This window comes from Dendroctonus ponderosae, unplaced genomic scaffold (assembly GCF_020466585.1).
Source record: "Dendroctonus ponderosae isolate FM_Combo_2020 unplaced genomic scaffold, Dpon_F_20191213v2 Dpon_F_20191213_8, whole genome shotgun sequence".
Lineage (NCBI taxonomy): Eukaryota > Metazoa > Arthropoda > Insecta > Coleoptera > Curculionidae > Dendroctonus > Dendroctonus ponderosae.
In genome coordinates, this window is record NW_026019016.1 from 5,577,255 (window position 1) to 5,601,060 (window position 23,806).

Consider the following 23,806-nt stretch of genomic DNA (forward strand, 5'->3'; position numbering starts at 1 on the left):
CTTAAAAACTGTTGGCTTAGGATGATTTCTTTCAGGAAACTTTTGAGCATAAACTCGAGAAGCCAATAAACAATTTTTATGAGATTCTCCAAGGGTGTCCATGTCAATACGCTCTTCTCTTGGACAATTCTTCATTTTCACTTAGCAACACAATAATAATATTAAAATAACGACAAACACGTCTACAATTATTATTATTAAAACAGACACTTATTTTGTTCAGCGAATCCAAAAATGCAATAATATACAGGACATTCCATTTAAAAAAACGCAACTTTGATACCTTCAGAGCTTTTGGGACACCCTGTACATTACGAAAATATTTTTAAAATTTGCACTCGGTAGGCGTCGGACAATTCATAAAATAATACTTTAAAAAAATCAAACGGTTTAGCCGCAAACTTCCGTGCCGTATAGCGTGAATAACCCTGTATAAATAACGGGCATATTCCTATGAGGTCACCCTTTCGCTAAAGAAACCATCAGGAATACGCCTTTTCACTGTGTACAACCTACGTATGAACCTTAAAGGCCATGTAATAAAATAAAATGCAAAGCAACTCTCAAAACGTTTCGTGAATATTTTATTCCCCCAATCTGCAAAAATCAAATAGGTGCCCGGCAACCGATCCTCATCATCCCTTATCGAGCGCCCCGAAACAAACGAATGTTTGTGGTTGTTAAGGTAGCGAAGGACTCAAATAAACTCGCGTTCTTCGAGTAAAAACTTTAATAAATAAAAATATAAAAAAACAAGTCACAGAGCGTCCCTGCAAGACTAGCTGGTGATTTTCGGCCTCCTGCCTGAAAAACGGACGGAAGCGGGTCCGGGGGGACTCAGAGGGGCGATGGGGAGAGCGCCTCTGGGTCCCATGGGTTCAGGGGCAGTTCCCTGCCGAGTCTCAAGGGCAGGACGAGGCTGGGGGCTCGGCTGATGTGTGCCCCTCCTATGCCTACACACGGGTAAGTGTTTAAATGCTTTCAAACCCCCCGAAACGCGAAATACTCACTTTGGCTGCCTGATACCAGATTATACAAAGACGAAAAGGGTCAAACAAACTCGAGTTGCCCGGCAACAGCAATATACGAGGTATTTTTAAAGTGTATTTGCTCATTTCAGACCTCGGAGGTCGAATGCAGTGCCGTTTCATATTCCGCATAAGCGATTGCTGGAGAAGATCGAGTTCAAACAGGAGGAACCCGAACCATTGGTAAAACGGACAAGACATAACAAAAATATGGGCGTGTTAAACCCGTTTTTCAGACTGGCTTCAAGAAGTACCAAGAGGACATTTTGACTAAAAGACGCCGACTCCCGCCTATAAAAGCCAAAGTAGTCGGCGAATCAGGTAGGAAAACTTGGATTGCAATTATCAATTCAACTGCAGATTCACGCTTTATAGGGCCGGGAAGTTCTGGTCAACCAAGCATTCAGACCGCAGTAACATTTTTTGACAAAGTTGAGGAAGAACAGAGGCAAGTAGCGCATAAGGCAGTTAACTCCTCCCGGTATACCAGTTGCATTGAGTATCACGTCTTAATTTAGCAGAGTCAAAGACACCTCGCAAAAGTTAACGAAAGTGGCAGATCAGAAGGAATGGATCGACAAAATGAGAAGGTCCAAAGACGGCTCATTTGTCTACTTTACCTACGCCGTTCCCAAAAGCTCTGAGCGATTCAACCCCTACATGCTCAAGTGAGTATTAAGAGTCAACTGATCACTCTGTTTGATCCACCCAGCACTTCCAGAGTGGTTGGGTATAAAGAGGTGGACAAGAACAACTTCTTCACCATGAGCGCCAAAGGCGTAATGCAGCACATAGGGAGCGAAGTAGTGTTTACACCTCTGGACAAATGGGAAGCCGAATACGACATGTTCCAGCGCCTGATGAAAATCCGCACTTTCAGAACATTCAGAAAGTGGAAGGTACACAGACTTCCATTCCCATGCACTCGCAGTAAAACCTGGATAATTCACAGGGTTTTTACGTGTGGCGCAAGAATATTATCTATTGCAAGTTTACCTCTGCTCAAAAGCACTTGTCGCAAAACATGTTCCTTCTGAATCCCCTTCTCAGACAAGGGCTGATCGACATCCAGTACATGTGCCACAAGATGGTGGACACCAGCTTTGTGGAGCTCAGCCAAACAGAGAACGTCTGGCTGTTTTACTTTATAGAAAATCAGGTCGATATAAGAAAAATTAAGGAAAGTCAGAGATAACTGGAACTTTACAGATGGACAAACTAAATAAAATACGGATGGAAATCGCAGAATTTCATGAGCTCGCCAAGGAAATTGTGGCGAATGCTTGCCATGGAGCCTTGTTGGCCAAAGGATTTGTTGCTGATGAGCGCATAGTTGATGAACAAAAAGGTACCGTTTTTAATTAGTTTAATTATTGAGCTTAACTTGCAACATAAACCCATTCAACAACTCTAGATCAGAGAAGACGAAGGCAGCAGAAAGCCTCCTACATAGAGCAAGCCAGTAAGAAGAAATTCTGCGAGCGCCTTGCGGCGTAAGTCACAAAAACCACTTCAAACAGCCTGAACGCTCGAATACTTTTAGGTACATCATGCTGGTCGACTACATGTCCATCAACATGCTTCATCAACTGATAATAAACTCCATCAACGCCCTGAATGAACTTTTTGAGAAGCACTCCAAATATCTGCCGCCTGACGAACAACTGGAGCGGACTGAGGTGGACACCCTGTTGGAAACTGGCCGAGAAAGTGAAGATCCTTCGGTAAACTCCCGTCAATTTTTGAACAACCTTAGATACTCAGATAAAGCTTCTTTTGGTCAGTTGCCGCTCTTCGTGGTTAACGTGATGCTAGAGCCTGAAGAGGTGAAGCTAGACCCTCCGTTAGGCGTGGCCAAGTGCATCTTTCAACAGACCATTGAGCTGTGGGAGCAAAGTTGCAGAGAAGTGAAATCATTTGTCGCTGACCCGTTCTATTCTCTCTTCACCACGTAAGTGACCCCAAAAGGTGGTTGATCCAAAGTGGTGAATATATTTCCAGGCCGGTGATAAACGAGAAAATCGAAGACCGCATTTGCGGTTGGGGGCCCACACTGGATTTCTACCTAGGCAAAGACGAGAAGCTGGAAGAAGACACCAGAAAAGTGTTCGGCTACTTTGAGCTGAATTATAACTGCGCTAGCACCTACGTGAAACGATTGGAATACATTCGGGAGTTTTTCGCGGAAGATTTAAGGGTGCAGGAGGAGGACGTACAAAGAGAAACTGGTAATATTGATTCGATTCCTTGTATTCCCTCGTGTACAATATTGAAAACGCTTTCAGTTACTGAAAACTTCCGAAACATGTGCATCCGATACCACAACGAGATTGTCACCATTGAGAAAATCACCAAGACACAACCACTGGGGTTGCTCTATCTGATGCTCAACGACTTTAGAGACACTGCCTTGCCTGAACCTCGTCGATTGCTGGAAATAGCCAAAAACGTAATTCCCTGGTGAGTATCAAACAATGTTCAAAGTGGGATATAGATACACATCATTCTTTCATAGGATCGGCCACGAAAAAGTCAGCAGCCTGATCCAGCAGGTCGAAGAAACAGAGATCTACTTAGGGCAGGAACCAGTCTCAACTGCAGATTACGTAAAGTACCTGGAATACATCGAAGAGGCTACATCCAGAGTGGATAAAATGGAGGAACAGCTGGACTATTGCAAGGAGCTCTACGATATCACCGAAGAGTTTGCCATCCCAGTGGCGCAGGAGGAAATGACCAACTATCTAGGGCTGAGCGTGTCGCTGGGGAACTTGAGGAACTTCGTGGACAAGAAAATCGAAGAAACTGGCCGAATCGTGAAGGCTTTCAACGACCAGATGAACAAGGACATCAGTGGGCTAATTTCGGAAGTGGGACTGATCAAGGACGAGTGCACGGTAAGATAACTTCGGGTCGGTACAGCTTAAAACTGTAACGTCTTCTAGCAACCCTGGCTGTATGATATTGCCTCAAACATCGACGAAGTGAGCGAGTTTTTGGCCGATCTTTACGACAGATTGCTGACCTGCCAAACCAAGGCTGTGGAGTTCAAGAATTACCAAAAGCAATTTCGGGTGAGACACCACCAGCCCGCAGACTACCCCTGCTAACCCCCAAGTGGCATTTCTTCCAGCTGGAAGTATCCAGATTCGATATGCTGGAAGAAGTGATGAACGACGTCAAGCTCCGCATGCTGTTGTGGGAAAGCGTCGATTCTTGGGCGAAAACCGTGGATGAATGGTACCATTGCGACTTTGGCACGCTTAATGTGGAGGACATGAACCTTTTCACCGCCAAGAACGTGAAGAATATCAACCAGCTGGAGAAGGGCCTACCTCCCAACCTCATCGTTCCCAAGCTCAAAGACGAAGTAGAGCTGATGAAAGACAAGGTTAGCTGTGAGCGTGCCTGTACAACTGCCTAAAGCGTGGGTTTGTAGCTTCCAGTGATCACATACCTGCGAAATCCTGCCTTGAAGGCCAGACATTGGATAAAGGTGGAGAATGTGTTGAATCACAAGTTCAAAGCTGAGGAAGAAATGACCCTGGAACAGCTGGAGAGTCTCAACGTGTTCAGCTACCCTCAGGAGCTGATGGAGATCTCAGGTCAAGCAAGCAGCGAAGCTGGATTGGAGGCCCTTTTGCGCAAGGCACGTTTAACAAAAACTTCCTCTGATTGCAACTGAAATCATTGCGACCTACAGGTGGAGGAAGCTTGGAAGGGGTTGGAGTACATCGTCATTTCTCATAAGGACGCCAAAGATGTTTTTATTTTGGGCTCTCTCGAGGACGTGCAAGCAGTTCTGGATGAGAGCAACATTAACATCACCACCATTGCTAGCTCCAGACATGTGGGCCCTATTAAAAGTCGCGTGGAAGAATGGCAGAAGAACTTAGACCTCTTTACACACACCCTGGTATAAACTATTCGAGACTCTCTCGCGTTGTAATGCTCATTCCTGTTCTTTAGGATGAATGGATGATGTGCCAACAAAGCTGGGTGTATTTGGAGGTCATTTTCTCCGCACCGGACATACAAAGGCAGTTGCCCAATGAAGCCAAGTTGTTTGTCATTGTCGATAAGTCCTGGAAGGACATTATGCGAAGAACTGCCAAGGTGACTTAAAGTTGGACGTAATTTTTTAGAGAGAAATTCTAAACAGATACTTGCTTAGATGCCGATCGCAATGGAAGCGACTTTACAACCTGGACTTTTGGAGACTTTCCAGCGCAACAACGCTCTGTTGGAGCAGATAATGAAATGCCTGGAATCCTATCTGGAAACCAAGCGAGTTGCCTTCCCTCGCTTCTACTTCCTGTCCAATGACGAGCTGCTGGATATTTTGGCCCAAACTCGGTGAGCTTTTCCATAAACTCTCCGATAATGTTTAGTTAAAACACCATGGAAATTCAGGAATCCCCATGCTGTTCAGCCACATTTGCGTAAGTGCTTTGACGCCATTTCAAAACTGGAGTTTGGAATGAAGCCGGCAGAAGAAGGTAAGTCGCCATAAATATGCCGAAGGCAGTTTTCCACCTTTGAGGTGTTGAAGGAGAAGAATCCAAAGAAGGCGCAAAGGAGGGCAAAAAAGAAAAGGCGCCCACCATGGTTCTGACCACGGACATTATTGCAATGATTAGCCCGGAGGGGGAACGAGTGCAGCTGAGCAAGGGCTTAAAAGCGCGGGGCAACGTCGAAGACTGGCTGGGAAAAGTGGAGGAATCCATGTTCTTAAGCTTGAAGAAGTGCATGAAGGTAAAATCAATCTACCAAATACTTTGCGGCACTTTATGGCGCATTTCCGATCAAGGTTTCAATCAGCCATTACATGCAAAAACCCCGAACTGAATGGGTGGTGTGCCACGCCAACCAGATCATCCTCACAGTGTCTCAGATAATGTGGGCCAAAGGAGTCCATGAAATCCTGGACGGCGAAGGCAACGTAATGAAGAAAATGGAGCAATACGAGCAGAAGTGCATTAAGGTATGCACAGATATGGCGTGGCGGCATCCATTGGTGCAGCCCCAATTTTGCAGGATTTAAATGACCTGGCGGTCCTGGTCAGATCTGATTTGGCTTCGGTAACACGCAAGATTTTGATAGCCCTGATTACTATTGATGTGCATGCAAGGGACACCATTCAAAACATGGTTAAAAGCAAAGTTAGCAATAGGTAATTGGGAGGATCGCATTCAACCGATGCGGTTTTCAACGTTTTTTCTTTGTAGCAACAACTTTGATTGGCTGAAGGTGTTGCGCTACTACTGGATGGAAAACATCGACGACTGTCTGGCTAAAATGTCCAGCGCTTCTTACCTTTACGGGTACGAATACCTAGGAGCAGGCGGTGTTCTTGTCATTACGCCCCTAACCGACAAGTGCTATTTGTGCCTGATGGGTGCCCTTCAACTTGACCTCGGTGTGTACAAGGTTCAGGTGTAGGTTCCCAAGTGACTGATGTGTTTTTAGGCGGAGCCCCGGCAGGTCCTGCAGGAACAGGCAAAACAGAAACCACCAAAGACCTGGCCAAGGCTCTGGCCATTCAATGTGTGGTGTTCAACTGCTCGGAGGGCCTGGACTACAAGATGATGGGGCGCTTCTTCTCCGGATTGGCCCAGTCGGGCGCCTGGTGCTGTTTTGATGAATTCAACCGCATCGATATCGAAGTGCTCTCGGTTATCGCGCAACAGCTCATCACCATCCGCAATGCCAAAGCTGCTAAATTACAAAGGTGCGAGAACAACCATTTATCACTGACGCTTGGACATTGTCTGGGTTTGCAGGTTTATGTTTGAGGGACGGGAAATCAAGCTGATTCAAAAGTGCGCGGCTTTTATCACCATGAATCCCGGATATGCTGGAAGGACTGAGTTGCCGGACAATTTGAAGGCCCTGTTTAGGCCCATATCGATGATGGTACCTGACTACGGTAGGACTAAGCTAGCTAGTTGTTTGGTCGCTATCAATCAGCCTTTCAGCGCTAATCGCCGAAGTGATTTTATACTCGGAAGGGTTCGAGTCGTCGAAAAATCTATCACAAAAAATGGTCCAAATGTACAAACTGTGCAGTGAGCAGTTGTCGCAACAGGACCACTACGACTTCGGCATGAGGGCCGTTAAAAGCGTTCTGGTGATGGCCGGGTCCCTGAAGAGGGCCAACCCCGATCGAAACGAGGACGTGGTTCTTATCTGTGCCCTGCGGGACAGTAATCTTCCGAAGTTTTTGTCAGACGATGCCGTTCTGTTTCAAGTGGGTTGATAGAATCTCTAAGGTTTAGAGTGAGCAATCAAATACTTTTAGGGCATTTTGGGCGATCTGTTCCCGGGCACTGAACTCCCAGTGAGCGACTACGGAGTGTTCCAAGAGACCATGGTGGAGATAATGAAGAGCAACAATCTGCAGCCAGAACTATGCATGATCAACAAAGTGATTCAGCTCTATGAGACCATGATAGTGAGATGGGGCGTTATGCTGGTTGGGCCGACTGGGGGCGGAAAAACGACGATTTTAAATGTACGCAGAGGCACTCTAACTCTTGAAAACTTAGCTAATTAAAGTTTTGCTTAGACCCTGAATGGATCTCTAACCAAAATGTGCGAAGACGGACAAGAGGGTCCATTCTACCACCAAGTGCACACTTACATCATGAATCCCAAAGCCGTCTCTGCTGGGGAATTGTATGGAGAAGTCAATGCTTTTACCTTGGAATGGCGCGATGGACTCATGGGGATAATGATGAGAACTGCTGTACAGGTATGCGGCTTTAGATTGTCGCCCTTTGCTTGATCAGACTCGTTGTTAGTCCACCACTGAGGATCATCAGTGGATAATCTGTGACGGTCCGGTAGACGCCGTGTGGATAGAGAATCTTAACACCGTCCTGGATGACAACAAAATGCTCTGTTTGGCCAATTCGGAAAGGATCAAGTTGACCCCGTACGTTCACATGGTGTTTGAGGTGCAAGATCTGGCTCAAGCCTCTCCCGCCACTGTTAGCAGGTGTCAAATATCTTCACCCTCAAACTTCTGGTTACTAACAGCGCAAATTGTATAGATGTGGAATGGTGTTCGTCGACTCTGAGGAACTCAAGTGGATGCCCTACGTGAAATCCTGGATAAACACTATCAGCGACAGCCTTTTGAATGAAGAACTGAAGGAATTTCTTACCAGCCTTTTTGCCACTTATGTGCAAGACGGCTTTGACTTTGTGAAGAAAAATTGCATCTACGCAATACATCAGGTTTGTGGAGCTTGTGTTTGTGGTTGGCGAGGCAAATTCTGAACGGGCCTGTTCTTTAGGTCGAGGTTTCAAAAGTGAAAATGATATGTTCGCTGATCCAGAGCCATATGGCTCTACCAGGCGCCATGGAGAAGATTGGGGAAAGGGCCAAAGTGCGCTGTTTCGTCTGCCAAGTATTCATCTCTTCGTACATGTGGGGCCTTGGAGGCAACATCACAGAAGATAGCAGGGAGAAGTTTGAAGTGTTCGTTCAGAGCCAGTTTGAGGAATGCAGCGACGCCAGGTAGCTTATGGCGAAGAGGATTGACGCCGATTTTGAACCAACATATTAAAATTGAGCTAGGTTGCCTCCTGGCCAGGACATGTGGTACGTCTACATGGACGTCCAGACCAAGCGCCTAACCCCATGGCAGAACATCATGCCTCAGTTCGTCTACGACAAGGAGACGCCCTTCTTTGACACCTTGGTGCCCACTCTGGACACGGTGCGCTTCGGCTACATTATGGAGCGGCTGATCCATGTGGGACACCCGGTAATGATAACGGGGGACACGGGAGTGGGAAAATCTGTAGTGGCCAAGGATGTGCTGAACCGGTTGGGCGCATCCGAGCATTTTGTGCCCGCCACCATGAACTTCTCGGCGCAAACGAGCAGTATGCGAACGCAGGAGATTATTGAACTGAAGCTGGAGAGAAAGAAGAAGACCTTGTTGGGAGCTCCATTAGGGAAGAAAGTGATTATATTCATTGATGATGTCAACATGCCGAAGCTGGAGACTTATGGGGCGCAGCCCCCAATCGAGTTGATCAGGTAAGAGCCTGCCATTTAAGGAGTTACAATGCGTTGTACGGTTTATTCCTTAGGCAACTATTAGACTATGGCGGTTTGTACGACCGAGAAAAACTTTTTTGGAAGGACATTCGTGATGTGATTCTGACCACGGCATGCGCGCCGCCTGGCGGCGGCAGAAACCCTCTCACCCCACGATTTGTGCGGCATTTCGGAATGCTGTTAATACCCTCACCAAACGAGTTGGCCCTTAAAGCTATCTTCAAGGTACAAGTGGATTTTTATTGCTATGCGACTTTACAAGTGGTGATTTCCAGGCGATCTTAAAGGGTTTTTTGAACGATTTTTCCAACGAATGTCGCGACTTGGGCGATTACATGGTCAACGCAGCTGTGGACATTTACGACCGGATCGCCAGAGACTTGCTACCTACACCTTCAAAGTCCCATTATATTTTCAATCTGAGGGATTTGTCCAAGTGCGTGCAAGGAGTGACGCAAGCGGACGCCGGCACCATGAGGGGAGAGATGGAAATTATGCGCCTGTTTTACCATGAATGCTTGAGGGTGTTTCATGATAGGTACACTTGATAAATAGTGGAAAAATGGTAGTTTTGGAAAAACCCATTTCAGGCTGATAAACGTGGAAGACAAGTCATACTTCTACTATCTGATGAAGGAGATTTGCTCTCGGAACTTTGGCACGCCGGTGCTGCAACTGCCCGACAACACCGGTCTGATTGAAAACCCGCCTATTTTACTATTTGGCGATTTTATGCAGTTTGGGGCCGAGCGGGAAAACCGCATTTATGAGGAACTGAAGAACATTGATAAAGTGAAGAGCCTTCTTCAGGTAAACCCTCTTTACTTCCCCCTTCCAGTTGTCTAGTAAACTGGACTTGCAGGATTACTTGGATGACTTCAACCTGATGTACAACAAGGACATGCAGGTGATATTCTTCATGATGGCTGTGGAACATTGTGTACGAATAGCGCGCATTTTGCGCTCAGAACGGGGCAACGCCCTCTTAGTGGGGGTGGGCGGCATGGGAAAACAGAGCTTGACTAAACTCGCCTCCCATGTGAACGGCTACAAGTACGCGATTGTCTACTCAGAAGAAAAGCGTCGTTGTTGAGCAAGCAACTTGTTTCAGGTGCTTCCAAATTGAGCTGGTGCGCAACTACGACCACTCCTCCTTCTTCGAGGACTTGCGTAAAATGTACGCCCACGCCGGAGTGGGAAATATGGACACGGTGTTTCTGTTCACCGACACTCAAATCGTGCAGGAGGAATTCTTGGAGGATATCAACAATATGTTAAACTCTGGTATGAGAGTAGTGGTAAGACTTGAGGATGGAGTTTGCAGGTTTTTCTTACAGGTGATGTGCCAAATCTCTTTGAGGCCGATGAATACGAGAAAGTCGTCATCGGCTGCAGGGATGCGGCGAAAAAGGCTGGATGTCCAGATGGCCGCGACCACATCTACGAGTACTTCATTAGCAGAGTGAGAAGCAATTTGCACCTGGTAATTTGTATGAGTCCAGTAGGGGATGCCTTCAGGTAACCCGCATCAGGACCGGGTAGTTTGTTACTGAATTTTTTGAGTTTTCAGGCGTCGTTGCCGAATGTTTCCCTCATTGGTGAACTGTTGCACGATAGATTGGTTCGAAAAGTGGCCCCAAGAAGCTCTACTATCTGTAGCGCAGTCCAGCCTAAAAACCCTGGGGAGCGTCGAACTGTGCGACAGCCTGGCCATAGTTTGCGTGACTATACATGAAAGTGTGGAGATTATGACGGAAAAGTAAAACTCCTCAAAACCCAAGTTGACATGGGAGATTTGATTGTTTTCCTTAAAGGTTCTATCGGGAAATGAAGCGCTACTACTACACAACCCCCAGCAGTTACTTGGAGCTGATCAAGCTCTACAAAGTCATGCTCAGAGACCGCAAGGATAAAATCACCAAGACTCGCGATAGGATCGCTAATGGGCTGCAGGTAACTTCGTGGCTGGGTTTTATTAGGCCGATTTGACGATTGAGTTACAGAAACTGTATCAAACAAACGACGTTATCGACACCATGAAAGAGACGTTGATTGCTTTGGAGCCGGAATTGGCCAAAAAGTCGATAGCAGTGGCGGAACTAATGAAAAATCTGGCCAAGGAGCAGAAATCCGCCGATAAAGTGCGAGTCACTGTTAAAGGCGATGAGGAAACTGCCAAGGTTTGCACATTTTCCTAGTCAAAAGCACCTGAAACTTCCAGCTGACAGTCTCGTGCAATATTCTTAGGCTAAAGCTGATGAAACTCAAGTGTTAGCCGACGATGCTCAAAGAGATTTGGACACCGCCCTGCCTGCTTTGGACGCAGCCACCAAAGCCCTGGAGGCGCTGAACAAGAACGACATCAATGAAGTGAAAGTGTTTCAAAAACCGCCAAAACTCGTCCAGTTTGTGATGGAAAGCGTTTGCATTCTACTTGGAGCGAAGTGAGTTTTGGACTCATCAACCTGTTCGCATTAATATGACTTGGCTTGAAGGACTGATTGGGCTGCGGCCAAAGTGGTGCTGGGCGACACAAACTTCTTAAAGAAACTGCAGGATTACGACAAAGATCACATTACCGATCTGATGCTGAAGAAATTGAAGACCTACATCGAGCATCCCGATTTTGTTCCTGAGAAAGTGGTTACAGTAAGCAGGGCCTGCAAGAGTCTGTGCATGTGGGTACGCGCTGTCGACATGTACGCCAAAGTGTACAAAATCGTGGAACCCAAAAGGAAAAAGTAAAACGAAAACAGTTTGCTTCTTCCATTTCCATCACTGGACATTTGCAGGCTCCAGGGAGCGGAGAAAGAACTGAACGCAGTGATGTCTTTGCTGAGGGAGAAGCAAAAGCAGCTGGCAGACGTTGAGGCCATGATTGCAGGCCTGGAAGCCAAGTTCAATGCTACAGTGGCTGAGAAGGAGGCGTTGGAGAACAACATCGCACTCACATCTGCAAGGCTCAATAGAGCGGGGCGGCTGAATATTGCGCTAGGCGACGAGCAGACTAGATGGGAAGAAAGCGTCAAGGTAAACATTCCAATTAATTAAAAGTTTGTCCTCTCATAAGATCAATGGACAGAAATTTGCCATTGAACTGACCAACTGTGTGGGGGATGTGCTCATGGCGGCCGCCTGCGTAGCTTATCAAGGGGCGTTTACTGCAAACTACCGACAAGAACTGACCAGCATGTGGGAGACGAAATGCATTGAACAGTCCATCCCATCCACAGAGAATTTCAAGTGAGTACTCGAAAATTCTGCGGTTTTCGGCCAATATACTTTGAGTTGATTTGCAGTTTGCTAAATGTACTGGCGGACGCTTACGAGATCAGAATGTGGAACTCCTGCGGCCTGCCAAGAGACAGTGTTTCGACCGAAAATGCCATCATGGTCACGAAAGCAGGCCGCTGGCCGCTAATGATTGATCCTCAAGAGCAAGCCAACAGGTAGGAAGAGGCGATATATTTTGAACTCCCTAAAGGACTTTGAACATTGGGACGTTGTTAGATGGATCCGGCAAATGGAGGGTGGCAACAATTTGAAAATCATTAAACTGACCGATTCGAGCTTCATGCGCGTTTTGGAAAACGGGATTCGAATAGGAATGCCGGTTCTTTTGGAGGAAGTGGGAGAAACTCTCGATCCCACCTTGGCGCCCATACTCATGAAGCAAACCTTCGTACTGGTACTCCTTTGAGCTTTTCTCCGTTGAGACATTTTTTTTCATTTATCGTTCTCATCAATAGGGCGGGAGAACTCTAATCCATCTGGGCGATTCGGACGTGGAATATGACCAGAACTTCAAGCTCTACATCACAACCAAACTGGCTAATCCGCACTATCTTCCGGAAATTTGCATTCAAGTGACCATCGTCAACTTCACGGTCACACCATCCGGCTTAGAAGATCAGCTATTGGCGTAAGCTGTTCGCTCTGATGTTTTCTGGATTGTAAACTCTGTTTTAGGGATGTGGTGAGATTGGAAAGGCCTGAGTTGGAGCAGCAAAGGAACGAGCTGGTTGTGCGCATTAACGCCGACAAGACCCAGTTGAAGGGCATCGAGGATAAGATTTTGTACCTTCTGTATCACTCTGAGGGCAACATTCTGGACGATGAAGAGCTCATTGAAACTTTGAACGAGAGCAAAGTAATTGGGTTGTTGCCTGATGGCCATCAGTTGGTAACTGTGGTTTTGCTAGGAAACTTCTGCCATCATAGAAGCAAGACTGGTTGAAACGGAGGCTACGGAAGAAAAAATTTCGATTGCACGCGAAAAGTACCGATCAGTCGCCACTAGGGGCTCGGTACTGTACTTTGTGGTTGCCGAACTTGCGGAAATCGACCCCATGTATCAATACTCGCTAAAATACTTCAGCCAAGTGAGACTGTCTATTGAAATCAAACAGTTATTTGGTTAAAACTTCCCCATTTGCTTCTAGGTGTTCGACAATGTCATCCTGACCTCTACCAAAGATCCAGTTTTGGAGAAACGCTTAAACACACTTAGAGTAGAAATTACTCTAGCGGTTTATACAATTATATCTAGAGGGCTCTTCGAAAGGCATAAGTTGGTGTTCAGTTTCATGCTGTGCATTGCCATCATGCAGCAGGAGGGCAGGATTTCGGAGGTTCAATGGAGCTTCCTGCTTAGAGGGCCGGTTGGCAGTAAAAGTGGCACAAAAAAACCCGATGTATGCCAGGAATTTTATATTGGAACAGGGACTTTTACGTGTTTATTTCAGGTGGCGACAGTGACCGATGGAATGTGGCAGGCCGCGAATTATTTGGCTTCTTCCTACGAGCAGTTTCGGGGTCTGCCCGAAGAAATTACCAGGGCGATGACTGTTACAGTGGGAAGTTACCATTTGGTAAGCAAAAATCAATTGATCTTTTCCATATTTCTCCAACTAAATTTCTAAAAAGGTGATCAAAGTGGTATCCACCGCTCTAGCGAGTAAAGTGGACTGGGATCACACCCTGACGGACTTTGAGAAACTGATGCTGATCAAAACCATGCAGGAAGAAAAGCTGGTTTTTGCCATTACAGAGTTTGTCAAGCTCAACTTGGGGCAGGCCTTCATCGAGAGCCCGCAAGTATCATTGAATCTCTTGTAAGTGAACTGAAGCAGTGAATTTTCCAACTAACAATTTTGCCCACTCAAACCAGATATCAGGACACGTCCAATGCAGTTCCCCTAATATTCGTTCTGAGCACCGGTTCTGATCCGTTCGGAGCTTTTCAAAGGTTTGCAGCCGAAATGGGCTTCACTGAGAAGCTGAAGTCGATTTCTCTAGGCCAAGGGCAAGGCCCGGTAGCCGAGCGTTTGATTCACGGCGCTCTGGAAACTGGCGACTGGATTTTCTTGCAGGTATTTGCAAGACAAAGCTTCCAACCCCCCCTTGAAATTTGCCTGTTAAAGAATTGTCATCTGGCCACTTCCTGGATGCTTTCCATGGAGCGGATTGTGTTGGAAATTGCCGAAAACGCGGCCAAACTCAACAAAGCCTTCAGGTTGTTCATGAGCTCGATGCCTTCCAAGTGCTTCCCGGTGGCTGTTTTGCAGAATTCAGTTAAAGTTACCAACGAGCCTCCCAAAGGGTTGAGGGCCAACATGAAGAGAGCGTTTGCGGAGATGTTGGAGGGATTTTTCGAGGAGCATCGTGAGTGTTGGGCAGGAGGCAAACTGGAGCCAAAATGAGTAACTTTTCTAACAGCTCTGCAGCAAAAGTGGCGAACGATTCTGTTTGGAATCTGCATGTTTCATGCAGTGGTGCAGGAGAGGAAGAAATTTGGCCCACTGGGATGGAATATTGTCTATGAGTTCAACGATAGTGATAGGGACTTTGCCTTCAACACGTTCCAGATGTTTTGTGCTGAAGGAGTTATTCCTTGGGACGCTTTGGAGTATTTGACTGGTATGTGGAACTTCCGTGGAATTTAAGTGGGGCGATGGGTATTTTCAATCTGATTTCAGGGGAGATAACTTATGGTGGCCGAGTGACCGACTACTGGGACCTCAGATGTCTCAAGACCATTCTAAGAATTTTCTTTTCGGCCCAAACTTTGACGAAAAATTACAAATATTCGGCGTCAGGGACGTACTATTGTCCGGATTACTCGCACTTGGCAGAATACCGGGAATTTATTGACAAATTCCCCATTATTGAGGAACCGGAAATTTTTGGGATGCATGAAAACGCCAATATAGCTTTCCAGGTACGATTCCACTTATTGTCTTAAGGACTTAGGTAGCGCGTTAAACCGATGTTCATGAAAATGTTCTAATTTAAAGAGATATATAGTAGATTAAATGGAGATAAGTTTGGGGTTTTGCGAGCTGTGTTTAAATTCATATATGCAGTTTCAGAATTTTGTTTCACTTTTGGAAATGCAGTTTTCCTCATCGGCCTTGCATAGGCCTTACACATTCTCACAATCCTGTTGAATATTCCAGATAAAAGAAACGCAAACGGTTATCCGAACCATCATGGAGTGCCAGCCCAGATCGGATGGAGGTGGTGAAGGCAAGTCAAGTGATGAGATCGTGTATGAGCTGGCGGACAGCGTTATCAACGCGATTATCCCCCAAATTCAGTCGGAAGAAGTCAACATTTACCTGTTTAAGGTGGGCGCACTAAGAACCATTTACCAACTCTAAACCTTCACTTCTTCTAATAGAAAGATGACAAAGGTCGCGTGCCTTCGCTGACCACCGTCCTGACGCAAGAAATTGACCGATATAATAAGCTGTTGAAACTCGTCCACTCCTCAATGGACCAGCTGAAGAAGGCCATCAAGGGCCTGGTGGTGATGTCTGAAGCCTTGGAGGACGTTTATAAGGCCTTCATGAACAACCAGGTGTCTATCAAGGGTAAGTTTAGCGTTTAGCGCTTCATTTTACCCTGATCTGTTTTAGGTGCCAAAGATGTGGTCAGCCAAGGCGTACAATTCGCTCAAGAGTCTTGGCAGTTGGGTGTTTGATCTCACTTTACGGTTGGATTTTATTAGTGTATGTATAATGATTGCCGGTTGTACCGATGAAATATGTCTACTTCTGGGTAGATTTGGTTACGGTCAGGCCATCCAATCTCCTATTGGCTTTCGGGGTTCTATTTTCCACAAGGTTTCCTCACGGGCACGCTTCAGACGCACGCACGAAAATACAACCTGCCCATCGATAAGCTGAAATTTGACTTTGTGATTAAGCCAGTCAATCTGAGCCAGGAAGAGATCAAGTTGGAGCACGATGCTGAAGGCAAAGAGGTAAAATATATTAGGCCAAGAAGGGTTTTTAAAGGACAGCTGAGGAACATTATTTAGGTCTACGACTTGTACCGCCCCTTAGTAGCACCAGAAGACGGCGTCCTAGTTCATGGCCTATTTGTGGATGCCGGCAGGTGGGATATGAAGGCAATGAAGCTGGTTGATCCCAAACCCGGTACTGTAGAATTCTTTTCTCCCGTCTATCATTAATGGAACGGTTCTAGGCGAAATCAACCCCCCGTTTCCGGTAATTCACATGACGCCCACTACGAATATGCCGGAAGACGATCCTCGCTACGTCTGCCCTTTATACAAGACCTCCATAAGGGCGGGAGTTCTTTCTACCACTGGCCACAGTACCAACTTTGTGATTGCGGTGCTGCTGCCCACCGCACAAGCACAGAGCTACTGGATTTTGAAAGGAACTGCCCTATTGACTCAAATCACCGACTAGAATAATGATGTTTTTGTCAATTTGCCATCAAAGTTTTTATTAAACAGTTTATCAATTGCTTTTCGGTTCACACGTTGGACGATATCAACGACTGCTGGATCAGGAGGATTTCTTCAGGCAGTCGTTGGCGGTAGAAAGTACGGGAAGCTTCTGAATAATCGGTGTAGCAGTCCATAAAGTTTATCATCATGATTACTTCGGGTAAGACTTCCGGAGCTTTCGCACTTAAATACAATGCCAATTTTATCTTATTTGATTTTGTTTCCTCTGCATGACTTTGTTTGCATCCCATCAAAGGAATATTTGCCTTGTTTTAATTTAAATCCACGAAAACTTACCCATTTTGTTTGGAAAGTTGCAGAACGTAGTCAGCTACTAGTTTAATAAAGCCATCGTTTATAGTGCAGTGGAACTGCTTTAAAATCGTATGCACTCCAACCGATAGTGCGACGCCATCCAGTTGTTCGCTTGTACGCTTAGGTAGAGTGGCTAAAAGACCGCAAATTGAATCGTTTCCATTGAAAACCACCAGGACTACTACCTAAGTTTTGAGGCAGAAACATCAGCCTAATATGGGCTAACACGAATAAAAACAATGTAATGCAGTGATTCGGGTTGTTCTTTGTAGGAACATAGACTTTGCTAAACGGCTCGTTTAGGCCGGCGTAGTCGAAGTACTCTGAGAGCTTCTTCATCACGTCCTCCGGCGGCAACGGCTGGTTCTGCTTGAGGTCCAAGAGCAACGATCTAGAACATTTTAATGAACGCTGTGCAAAAGAACCAGCCGGTTTCCTACTTGTTTAAAGAGCGCAAGGAAGACTCCAGGTTCTTGGCGTTGAACCTGCAGGATTTGTTCAAGTGGAACGCGATCAGGTTCCTAAGCAGCTGCAACTGACCCACTAGCAAGGCCTTATCCAGAAACTCTGTCCAGATTTTGGTGGTTCTATTCACGTATGTTTGGTAGGTTTTGAGCGGATTAGATGGGCTCTCAGGCTGCTGATTCATGTCGTTTTGGATGGCACTCAACACGTTGATCCATGAGGTGTTAATGTTTTTGTTTTCCAGATAAGCTAATAGATGTTATTAGGATGGGGATGAAATGGCATTTGCACGCTCACCCATAATCCTTTGCAAAGCAGCGGTGATCATGAAGGAGAATAGCCTGTCGAGTCCAACCAGCCCCGTCACTTCCACTGTTTGCGCAATGGAGGCGATGGTTTCCTTGGTGAGAACTGGCTTGTGTAGTTTTATGTCGTACCACGTCGATGTGGTGGATAAATACACTGCTGAGCTACTGCCGAGAAACTACTTAGATCAAGTCAATTAGTGATAACTCACCAACCGTGGATCAGTTAATCGAATGACCTCGCGAGCCAGCCGACCAATGAAGTTTTCGCTCTGATCCTGAGGAGGGTAAATAGGGATTGGCACATAGCGGTTTTGGTACGCGCTCTGCCATGGATGGATCTTGTTGCGTAAAAAGCCGTTACACTCCTGCTCCACGTTGTAGTTCACTATCCTGGTCACCTCCTGCTGCCAGATTTTCAGGCCGTTGATGTTGATGTAGTCCTGCAACCGATTTGGTTGTCTAAACCCGCTAAGTCCTAGACGCAATGGCTATCCTAACCAACCTGGATGTACTCAAAAGACCGTTTGTAGCCATCCATAACCAAGCCAAGGCTCTTCAGCTTTGTCTCCAGCTCGTCCTGCTTGGGCTTGGGACTGAATGTGAATTCCTTATGTAAAGCGTTGGAAATGTGCTGGACCAGCTCCTTCCTAATGCCGTCTTCCAGGAGCTGCTTGGGATCCAAGCAAACCACTCCGACCAAGGTGCTTTTCATCAGGCGCATCCCTAAAAAGCCGTATCAGCATCCCTAAGGAATTTTCCGGTTTGTCGCTACCTTGACTGAAGATCGACACTGAGTGTGTGAGCTCTGCAAACTCGAATCGTTCATCCAATTGGGCGAATTCTTTGAGCTTGTCCTTGTCCACACGACTGGGCAGTTCTTTGATAACGTTCGTTTGCATCTCAATGATTCGCGCCAGCTTTTCAAACATCGTACTGGGGATGATTTGCAGCACTTTACGCACGTAAATTTCCAACTCTTTACTGTAGTATTCTGACACGGAAATCAGGTCTTCGCTATGGGCTTGATTTATGCGCAACAGGGGCAGTTCGACAGCGGACGCTAGCTGGAAATTTACGCGTTGATCCTCGGCTAGTAAATTAGTATATAGAACGCACTTTGAGGAAAACTGCTCGAAGCTTGGTAACCAGCTTTGGCTCTCTTTTGATTCCGTTCTGCATAATATTTGTGTAGAAATCGATCAACTCCCAAGCGTAGCTAAGATCGCCGATTATTTGCAGGTTGATCAGAACGTCCTCTTTGATGTTCATTGTCCTAATCATCTGATCGAGATCCTTTCTGATTTCAGTTAGAAACTGAACCACCTACATCGCATCATTGAGAACGGGAGAAAATTGCTTTTTTATTCCCCAGTAAGGCATATTGTTGAGTAACGACTACTCTACTACCGCTGTTTGAAACACCCGATATACCTGCATATTGTTGGACATTTGCTCAAACTCTTGGACATCCTCCAGGGCCTGGATCAGCTGCACCAATTTCATAGAAGAGCCCGAGTTCTCCCTGGTTAAGTCCTGAACCTGTTTGGCAATCTCCCGAAACCACTGTTCCAGATCTTCGTTTTTCTTCACTCTCGACAAGGCCTGCGTGCCGCTGAAGACATCGGCTAGTTCCAATAGCCCCTTATGACTTGCCTCTTTGAGGCTCTCCCATTGCGTGTCCTTTTCACTCATCAAGCCCTTATAGAGCTCTTTGGTTACCAGCTCCAATTGAGCAGTGTTGAGCAGCAGCTTGAACACGCTGGTTTGATCACAGTTCGACTCCGCTATTACCATGTCCCTGTATTGCTTCAGGCGTTTGTTTTTTTCCGCGGTACCTAAAAGACTTGGCTTTGAGGTTGAGGGCGTTGGGTGGGTCTGCTTAAGGACTACCTGGCTTTACTACAGTGTGCAGCACCAGCCACCTCAAAGCCACGTTGCACTCCCTCAAAGTGTTCACAATGCCCTGAATATCCTTCAGCAGCGACTCTCTGGTAACGGTGCCTTCTTTGAGGAGCGAGTTGCTGGATTTCAGCAACTCTGGCACTTTTTGGCCATAAGTACCCGAATAGTGCTTAAGATTTGTCAGTTGCAGAGTGTTATTAAGCGCTTGTTTGGCGGCTTTGAAATTATCCCAGGTGTCAGCTAAATTTACTATAAACCTGGAAATTTCAGCCAGATCAACTGGTTAATCAGCCCCATCACCAAGCCAGTTCCTACCCCATGTAAACCGAGACAATCCAGTTATCTGGGAAATACTTATCAACAATCTCCCTCATAACAGCGCACTCAAAATGGAGTATGGCGGGCGAGAAAAATAGGCAAATATAGAGCATAGAGGCCTGATGGCTGAGCGCGGTGCTTCGGTGTTTGGGTAACGGATAAACGGACATTTGGGCGTAAATGTCGTCTGAACGTAATCTCCCAATCACCATCTCGACGTAAGTTGAATTCACTGGCACCCTCCTAATAATTTGCGTACTTGACCCAAAGCTCTCTAACTCTCTAACTAGACTAACCGGAAATAATCTTCCGGGTAATTCTGAAGTCTTCGAGCCGTATTATAGCTGGTGTCCATCAGGAGCTTGCACACTTCATCGAAAGAGCTCTGCGTGTCCCGTCTTTGAGGAGTGTAACGATTATACGAAATCAACAGCCTCTCCCTAATGGGCCCATCGATGTACGCATCCACCATTATCAACATCAATCCGAAGAGAAAAAGCCCTTCGCACTGAAGGAAAACCCTGAATAATAGGCTTATAGTAATAATAATAACGGCGCTTGGATTACCAGAAGTTGTTTGCCTTCGGCATCTTGAAATACAATCTCTAAAGACTGATGAATGTAAACACCTTCTTCTAGCTCTTCTACGTAGTGATTCAGGTCAGTGATGTAAGTGTGGATGCTTTCAAAAAGCAAATAGAACCTCTTTATGATTTCTATGTAGTTGTCTCGGAACTCTTCATCAAGCTCGCGCAATGCCTAGCAAGATACCCTTAGTGCACTCTTACAGACTGCAGGGCAATACCTAAACCCTGCAGCTTGCCAGAGTAAGCGAAATTAGTCAGACTCACCTCATTGTTTTCGACTTTTAGCTCATGTGCCTCTGATGTGCGAAGATACGAAAAGTCCAAGATAATTTCCCCATACTTTTGAACATCCTCCTTGCTATCTAGCCTGCAGCGGATTTGAGCGATTCCAGTGCACCGTTGTTACAATTTTTAGCAAAACAGGCCCCGTTAGTCACTTACCTGTAAACCTGGGGAATGAAGTTCTTCAGACGCAACAATTCGGCAATGATAGCATTTCCTCTGGAGACTAACAGTAGCAGAGTTTGACCGCACGCATTATTTTCGGCAAGAAAGTCCTGCATTGTGAATAATTTGTTAATAAAACCCGAAATAAACAACAATTGCACTAAACATAACCTAGCAGATTGTTTTGTTTGTTCGACAACAACCTGCCCGGACGTAGCGTTGCCAGCACCTCTCGTTTTTCCTTAAAAAAAATATGTTTTATTGTATTCGTATGCTTCAAAATTGCTCGACGAAGACTCAAACTCAATTTTTTTTCACATGTCGCACTTTGTTCTCTAAAGCACTCATAAAACTGAATCTCAAAACTTTCTGGTTTCTGAAAAAATAAATGCCAAACTTAGCCCTGCATGAACAACTCGAAAAATTAAACGCGATTTTGAAAATTCTTAAAAATTGCTTGAAGATGAGTAAAAATCGATACGCGTTCTACTTACTGAACATACATTGCGCTAATAAATACTCACAAATTGCACTCTTTGACTTAACCGGTTTTTGAAGAAATAATTGTGAAATTCCCGCTTGCATAAAATATTGGCTTTTTACATTTAAAATCGAAAAAATCACATTTTTGCATTCCAGAATTTATTTTTACTTAATCTGCTATATTTCACATGCATTTCAATTTACAAGAAAAGAACGATGATTGTCCAGAAAATAACTAGTCAAAAACCGTGTACCTACATAAGTAAGTATTGTAGTAAATGTCTAGCAGTGACTAGAAAACAGACATATTTTTTTACGCACAAGCTATGACTGCTACAAGATTTTACAAAGAGTACAAAATTGTGAACAATTGAGTGCATCAGCCTAAAAAAATGAGTTGATCTCATCCTCCAACTAAAAAGTTCTGGTAGTTTTTGTATCACGACACTCAAGAATTCACCACTTGTCCAAAATGGCTGAACTCGATTGTTTCATCAAAATATGAGTATTACATAAGAACAAATTCACAGCGAGTTTCACTAAAATACATCGTACCATTCTCCCGATATTTCGAAAAAGATAATTTTTTTGAAGAACTTTGACCCTCAATAGCAGAGGAGCCAGACATTTTTTGTTAATAATAGTTAGGTCAGATCGTCTTCTTTTGGTCCAAAGAATATCGCTGTACCCTATTGATCATGAGCTTACGGGACACCCTGTAGATTTTGTCTGTATATTCACGATTTCCCAAAAATGTTCTGCCGAAAATTCCTTTTACTGCAATGTGACCGTCAAGCATTCCTTACTTGAATTCAACAGATTTTTAGAGATCAATCAATATATATTTAAATAAACACGGTCAGGGCATCCGGTGGCCTTTAGATAGTGTTATAGTTCATTCTGTGCTCTTCACGTTAGTGTTTTGAAATATTAAGGATGTCTAAAGAAAGAAATAAGCGGCACAAGACGCAATTTGAAAAGAAACTCGCCGCATCAACGAAGAGCACAAATCAAGCAGTAGAAACAAACGCTGACATTGTTACTGCACGGTGGGTTTTTGATCTGATATAAAGGAGTTAGTGGCTCCAAAGTTAGTCACTTTGAAGCTGATAACAGCGTCATTTCCAGAGCTCCTATCGTTACTCAGTGTGTAGAACCCAAACCCCAAGCTTATTATTGGGCTGATCCACAAGTTATAAGCCTAAAGCTCCCATTAAAAGACGCAGATCAAGCAAAATCGGATAACAAATGTTTAAAAAAGTATATAGTGAGGCAGGGTTGTGGTTTTACATTCATATTTAAGCCATTTATTCCAGTCAAGTAGAGGATTATGCATATCGCCACCGGGGTGAATCAGAAATCGATCCTGTCTGCGGCCTGAAAAAGTTTTACAAAAATGAGTTTGAGGCTTTCGAAAAATACTTTATAAAGATTCAGTAAGTAGATATCTATCAAATTAACAAGACGAGAAAAACTAAGTGTTACCTGCAAAAATCGTCCGAAATTAATTAATATAAATGTGAACGTTAATAGCAGCCATCCCGTTGGTGACACTATTTTCAACGCTATGAGCCAAGAGATAATGACATTGTCGGATCAGCCCACTTGTAGTCTGGCCAGGAAATCTCCTGGTGATCCATACAAGCTAGAGTTCTTTCGAGAGCCATTCAATGTTAAATACCCACCAGTACCGGCGCCCAATAAAATGATTGAATTTGCCCATGCCAGTATTAAAATCGCGTAAGTTGAGACTGTTTCAATAGTAATCAAATGGGTTGAAAAGTTTTCAGAAAAGAAAGTCACATCTGGAGTGGACCAGTTGAAGTCCCACCTATAACTGGTTCGTCAACTGGTGCTGCTGCTGTTTTTATACTATCCCTTGCGCGTCTATCAGTGGTGGGGATAGAGAACAGGAACGCATTGGGATTAATCGTAGTGAATGCCTTATCGCCCGGAAAACTCTTCAACTAATTTGTGGACTGGCTGTAAAAGCTTCCATAGTCCGATACATTTAGGGTGTTACTTTTTTAGAGAAAAGGACCTCAAAGGCCGATGCCTAGTGAGTACCACTCAGTTAGAACCGCATACAGTGCTAATAAGCGAAAAGGCCACAGTG

At 45.2% G+C, this 23,806-nt stretch overlaps 2 protein-coding genes and 1 long non-coding RNA gene across 3 annotated transcripts; 1 reads left to right on the top strand and 2 right to left on the bottom strand.

The window, feature by feature from the left end:
• Positions 1-712: 712 nt before the first annotated feature.
• On the bottom strand, positions 713-1,126 carry LOC109534367. Its single transcript, XR_002171625.2, has 2 exons — positions 1,011-1,126; positions 713-953 (listed from the first exon to the last, which is right to left on the bottom strand). It is a non-coding gene; the product is annotated as an uncharacterized LOC109534367 (long non-coding RNA).
• LOC109534363 (dynein axonemal heavy chain 6) lies at positions 878-16,881 on the top strand. The gene is made up of 65 exons (XM_019900020.2): positions 878-963; positions 1,121-1,211; positions 1,265-1,349; positions 1,404-1,476; positions 1,547-1,696; positions 1,750-1,927; positions 1,981-2,187; positions 2,238-2,376; positions 2,443-2,521; positions 2,572-2,752; positions 2,813-2,979; positions 3,030-3,256; positions 3,314-3,488; positions 3,544-3,925; positions 3,974-4,102; positions 4,162-4,419; positions 4,468-4,677; positions 4,732-4,944; positions 4,998-5,144; positions 5,203-5,384; positions 5,442-5,527; positions 5,581-5,783; positions 5,839-6,012; positions 6,066-6,202; positions 6,258-6,448; positions 6,499-6,760; positions 6,813-6,958; positions 7,008-7,279; positions 7,331-7,543; positions 7,598-7,783; positions 7,833-8,029; positions 8,085-8,271; positions 8,331-8,554; positions 8,615-9,082; positions 9,136-9,328; positions 9,379-9,641; positions 9,694-9,913; positions 9,966-10,156; positions 10,215-10,387; positions 10,441-10,621; positions 10,674-10,862; positions 10,918-11,056; positions 11,107-11,283; positions 11,351-11,547; positions 11,599-11,844; positions 11,896-12,133; positions 12,186-12,346; positions 12,403-12,552; positions 12,614-12,791; positions 12,853-13,025; positions 13,073-13,253; positions 13,306-13,485; positions 13,546-13,797; positions 13,849-13,974; positions 14,030-14,217; positions 14,274-14,475; positions 14,527-14,767; positions 14,822-15,022; positions 15,082-15,323; positions 15,562-15,732; positions 15,786-15,965; positions 16,024-16,116; positions 16,170-16,370; positions 16,428-16,545; positions 16,595-16,881. Exons 1-65 carry the CDS (start codon positions 935-937, stop codon positions 16,822-16,824), a joined length of 12,123 nt encoding a protein of 4,040 aa, XP_019755579.2. The 5' UTR covers positions 878-934; the 3' UTR covers positions 16,825-16,881.
• Positions 16,845-21,426, bottom strand: LOC109534365 (WASH complex subunit 5). The gene is made up of 16 exons (XM_019900022.2): positions 21,202-21,426; positions 21,025-21,127; positions 20,741-20,932; positions 20,470-20,681; positions 20,171-20,416; positions 19,844-20,112; positions 19,385-19,788; positions 19,070-19,276; positions 18,726-19,017; positions 18,456-18,676; positions 18,167-18,393; positions 17,943-18,115; positions 17,621-17,894; positions 17,366-17,571; positions 17,163-17,313; positions 16,845-17,048 (listed from the first exon to the last, which is right to left on the bottom strand). The coding sequence occupies exons 1-16, from the start codon at positions 21,321-21,323 to the stop codon at positions 16,892-16,894; spliced, it is 3,456 nt and encodes a 1,151-aa protein (XP_019755581.2). The 5' UTR covers positions 21,324-21,426; the 3' UTR covers positions 16,845-16,891.
• Between the last annotated feature and the right edge of the window lie 2,380 nt (positions 21,427-23,806).

Excerpts from the sequence above, each read along its gene's own strand:
- LOC109534365 (XM_019900022.2), bottom strand. The coding sequence starts at position 21,323 with ATGCAGGACTTTCTTGCCGAAAATAATGCGTGCGGTCAAACTCTGCTA. Across the intron at positions 20,682-20,740 it reads CCGAAGGCAAACAACTTCTG|TGCGAAGGGCTTTTTCTCTT; the intron begins GTAATCCAAGCG and ends GTTTTCCTTCAG. Across the intron at positions 17,895-17,942 it reads TGCTTTGCAAAGGATTATGG|CTTATCTGGAAAACAAAAAC; the intron begins GTGAGCGTGCAA and ends AACATCTATTAG.
- LOC109534363 (XM_019900020.2), top strand. The coding sequence starts at position 935 with ATGTGTGCCCCTCCTATGCCTACACACGG. Across the intron at positions 15,733-15,785 it reads TCAACATTTACCTGTTTAAG|AAAGATGACAAAGGTCGCGT; the intron begins GTGGGCGCACTA and ends TTCTTCTAATAG. Across the intron at positions 16,117-16,169 it reads TACGGTTGGATTTTATTAGT|ATTTGGTTACGGTCAGGCCA; the intron begins GTATGTATAATG and ends ACTTCTGGGTAG.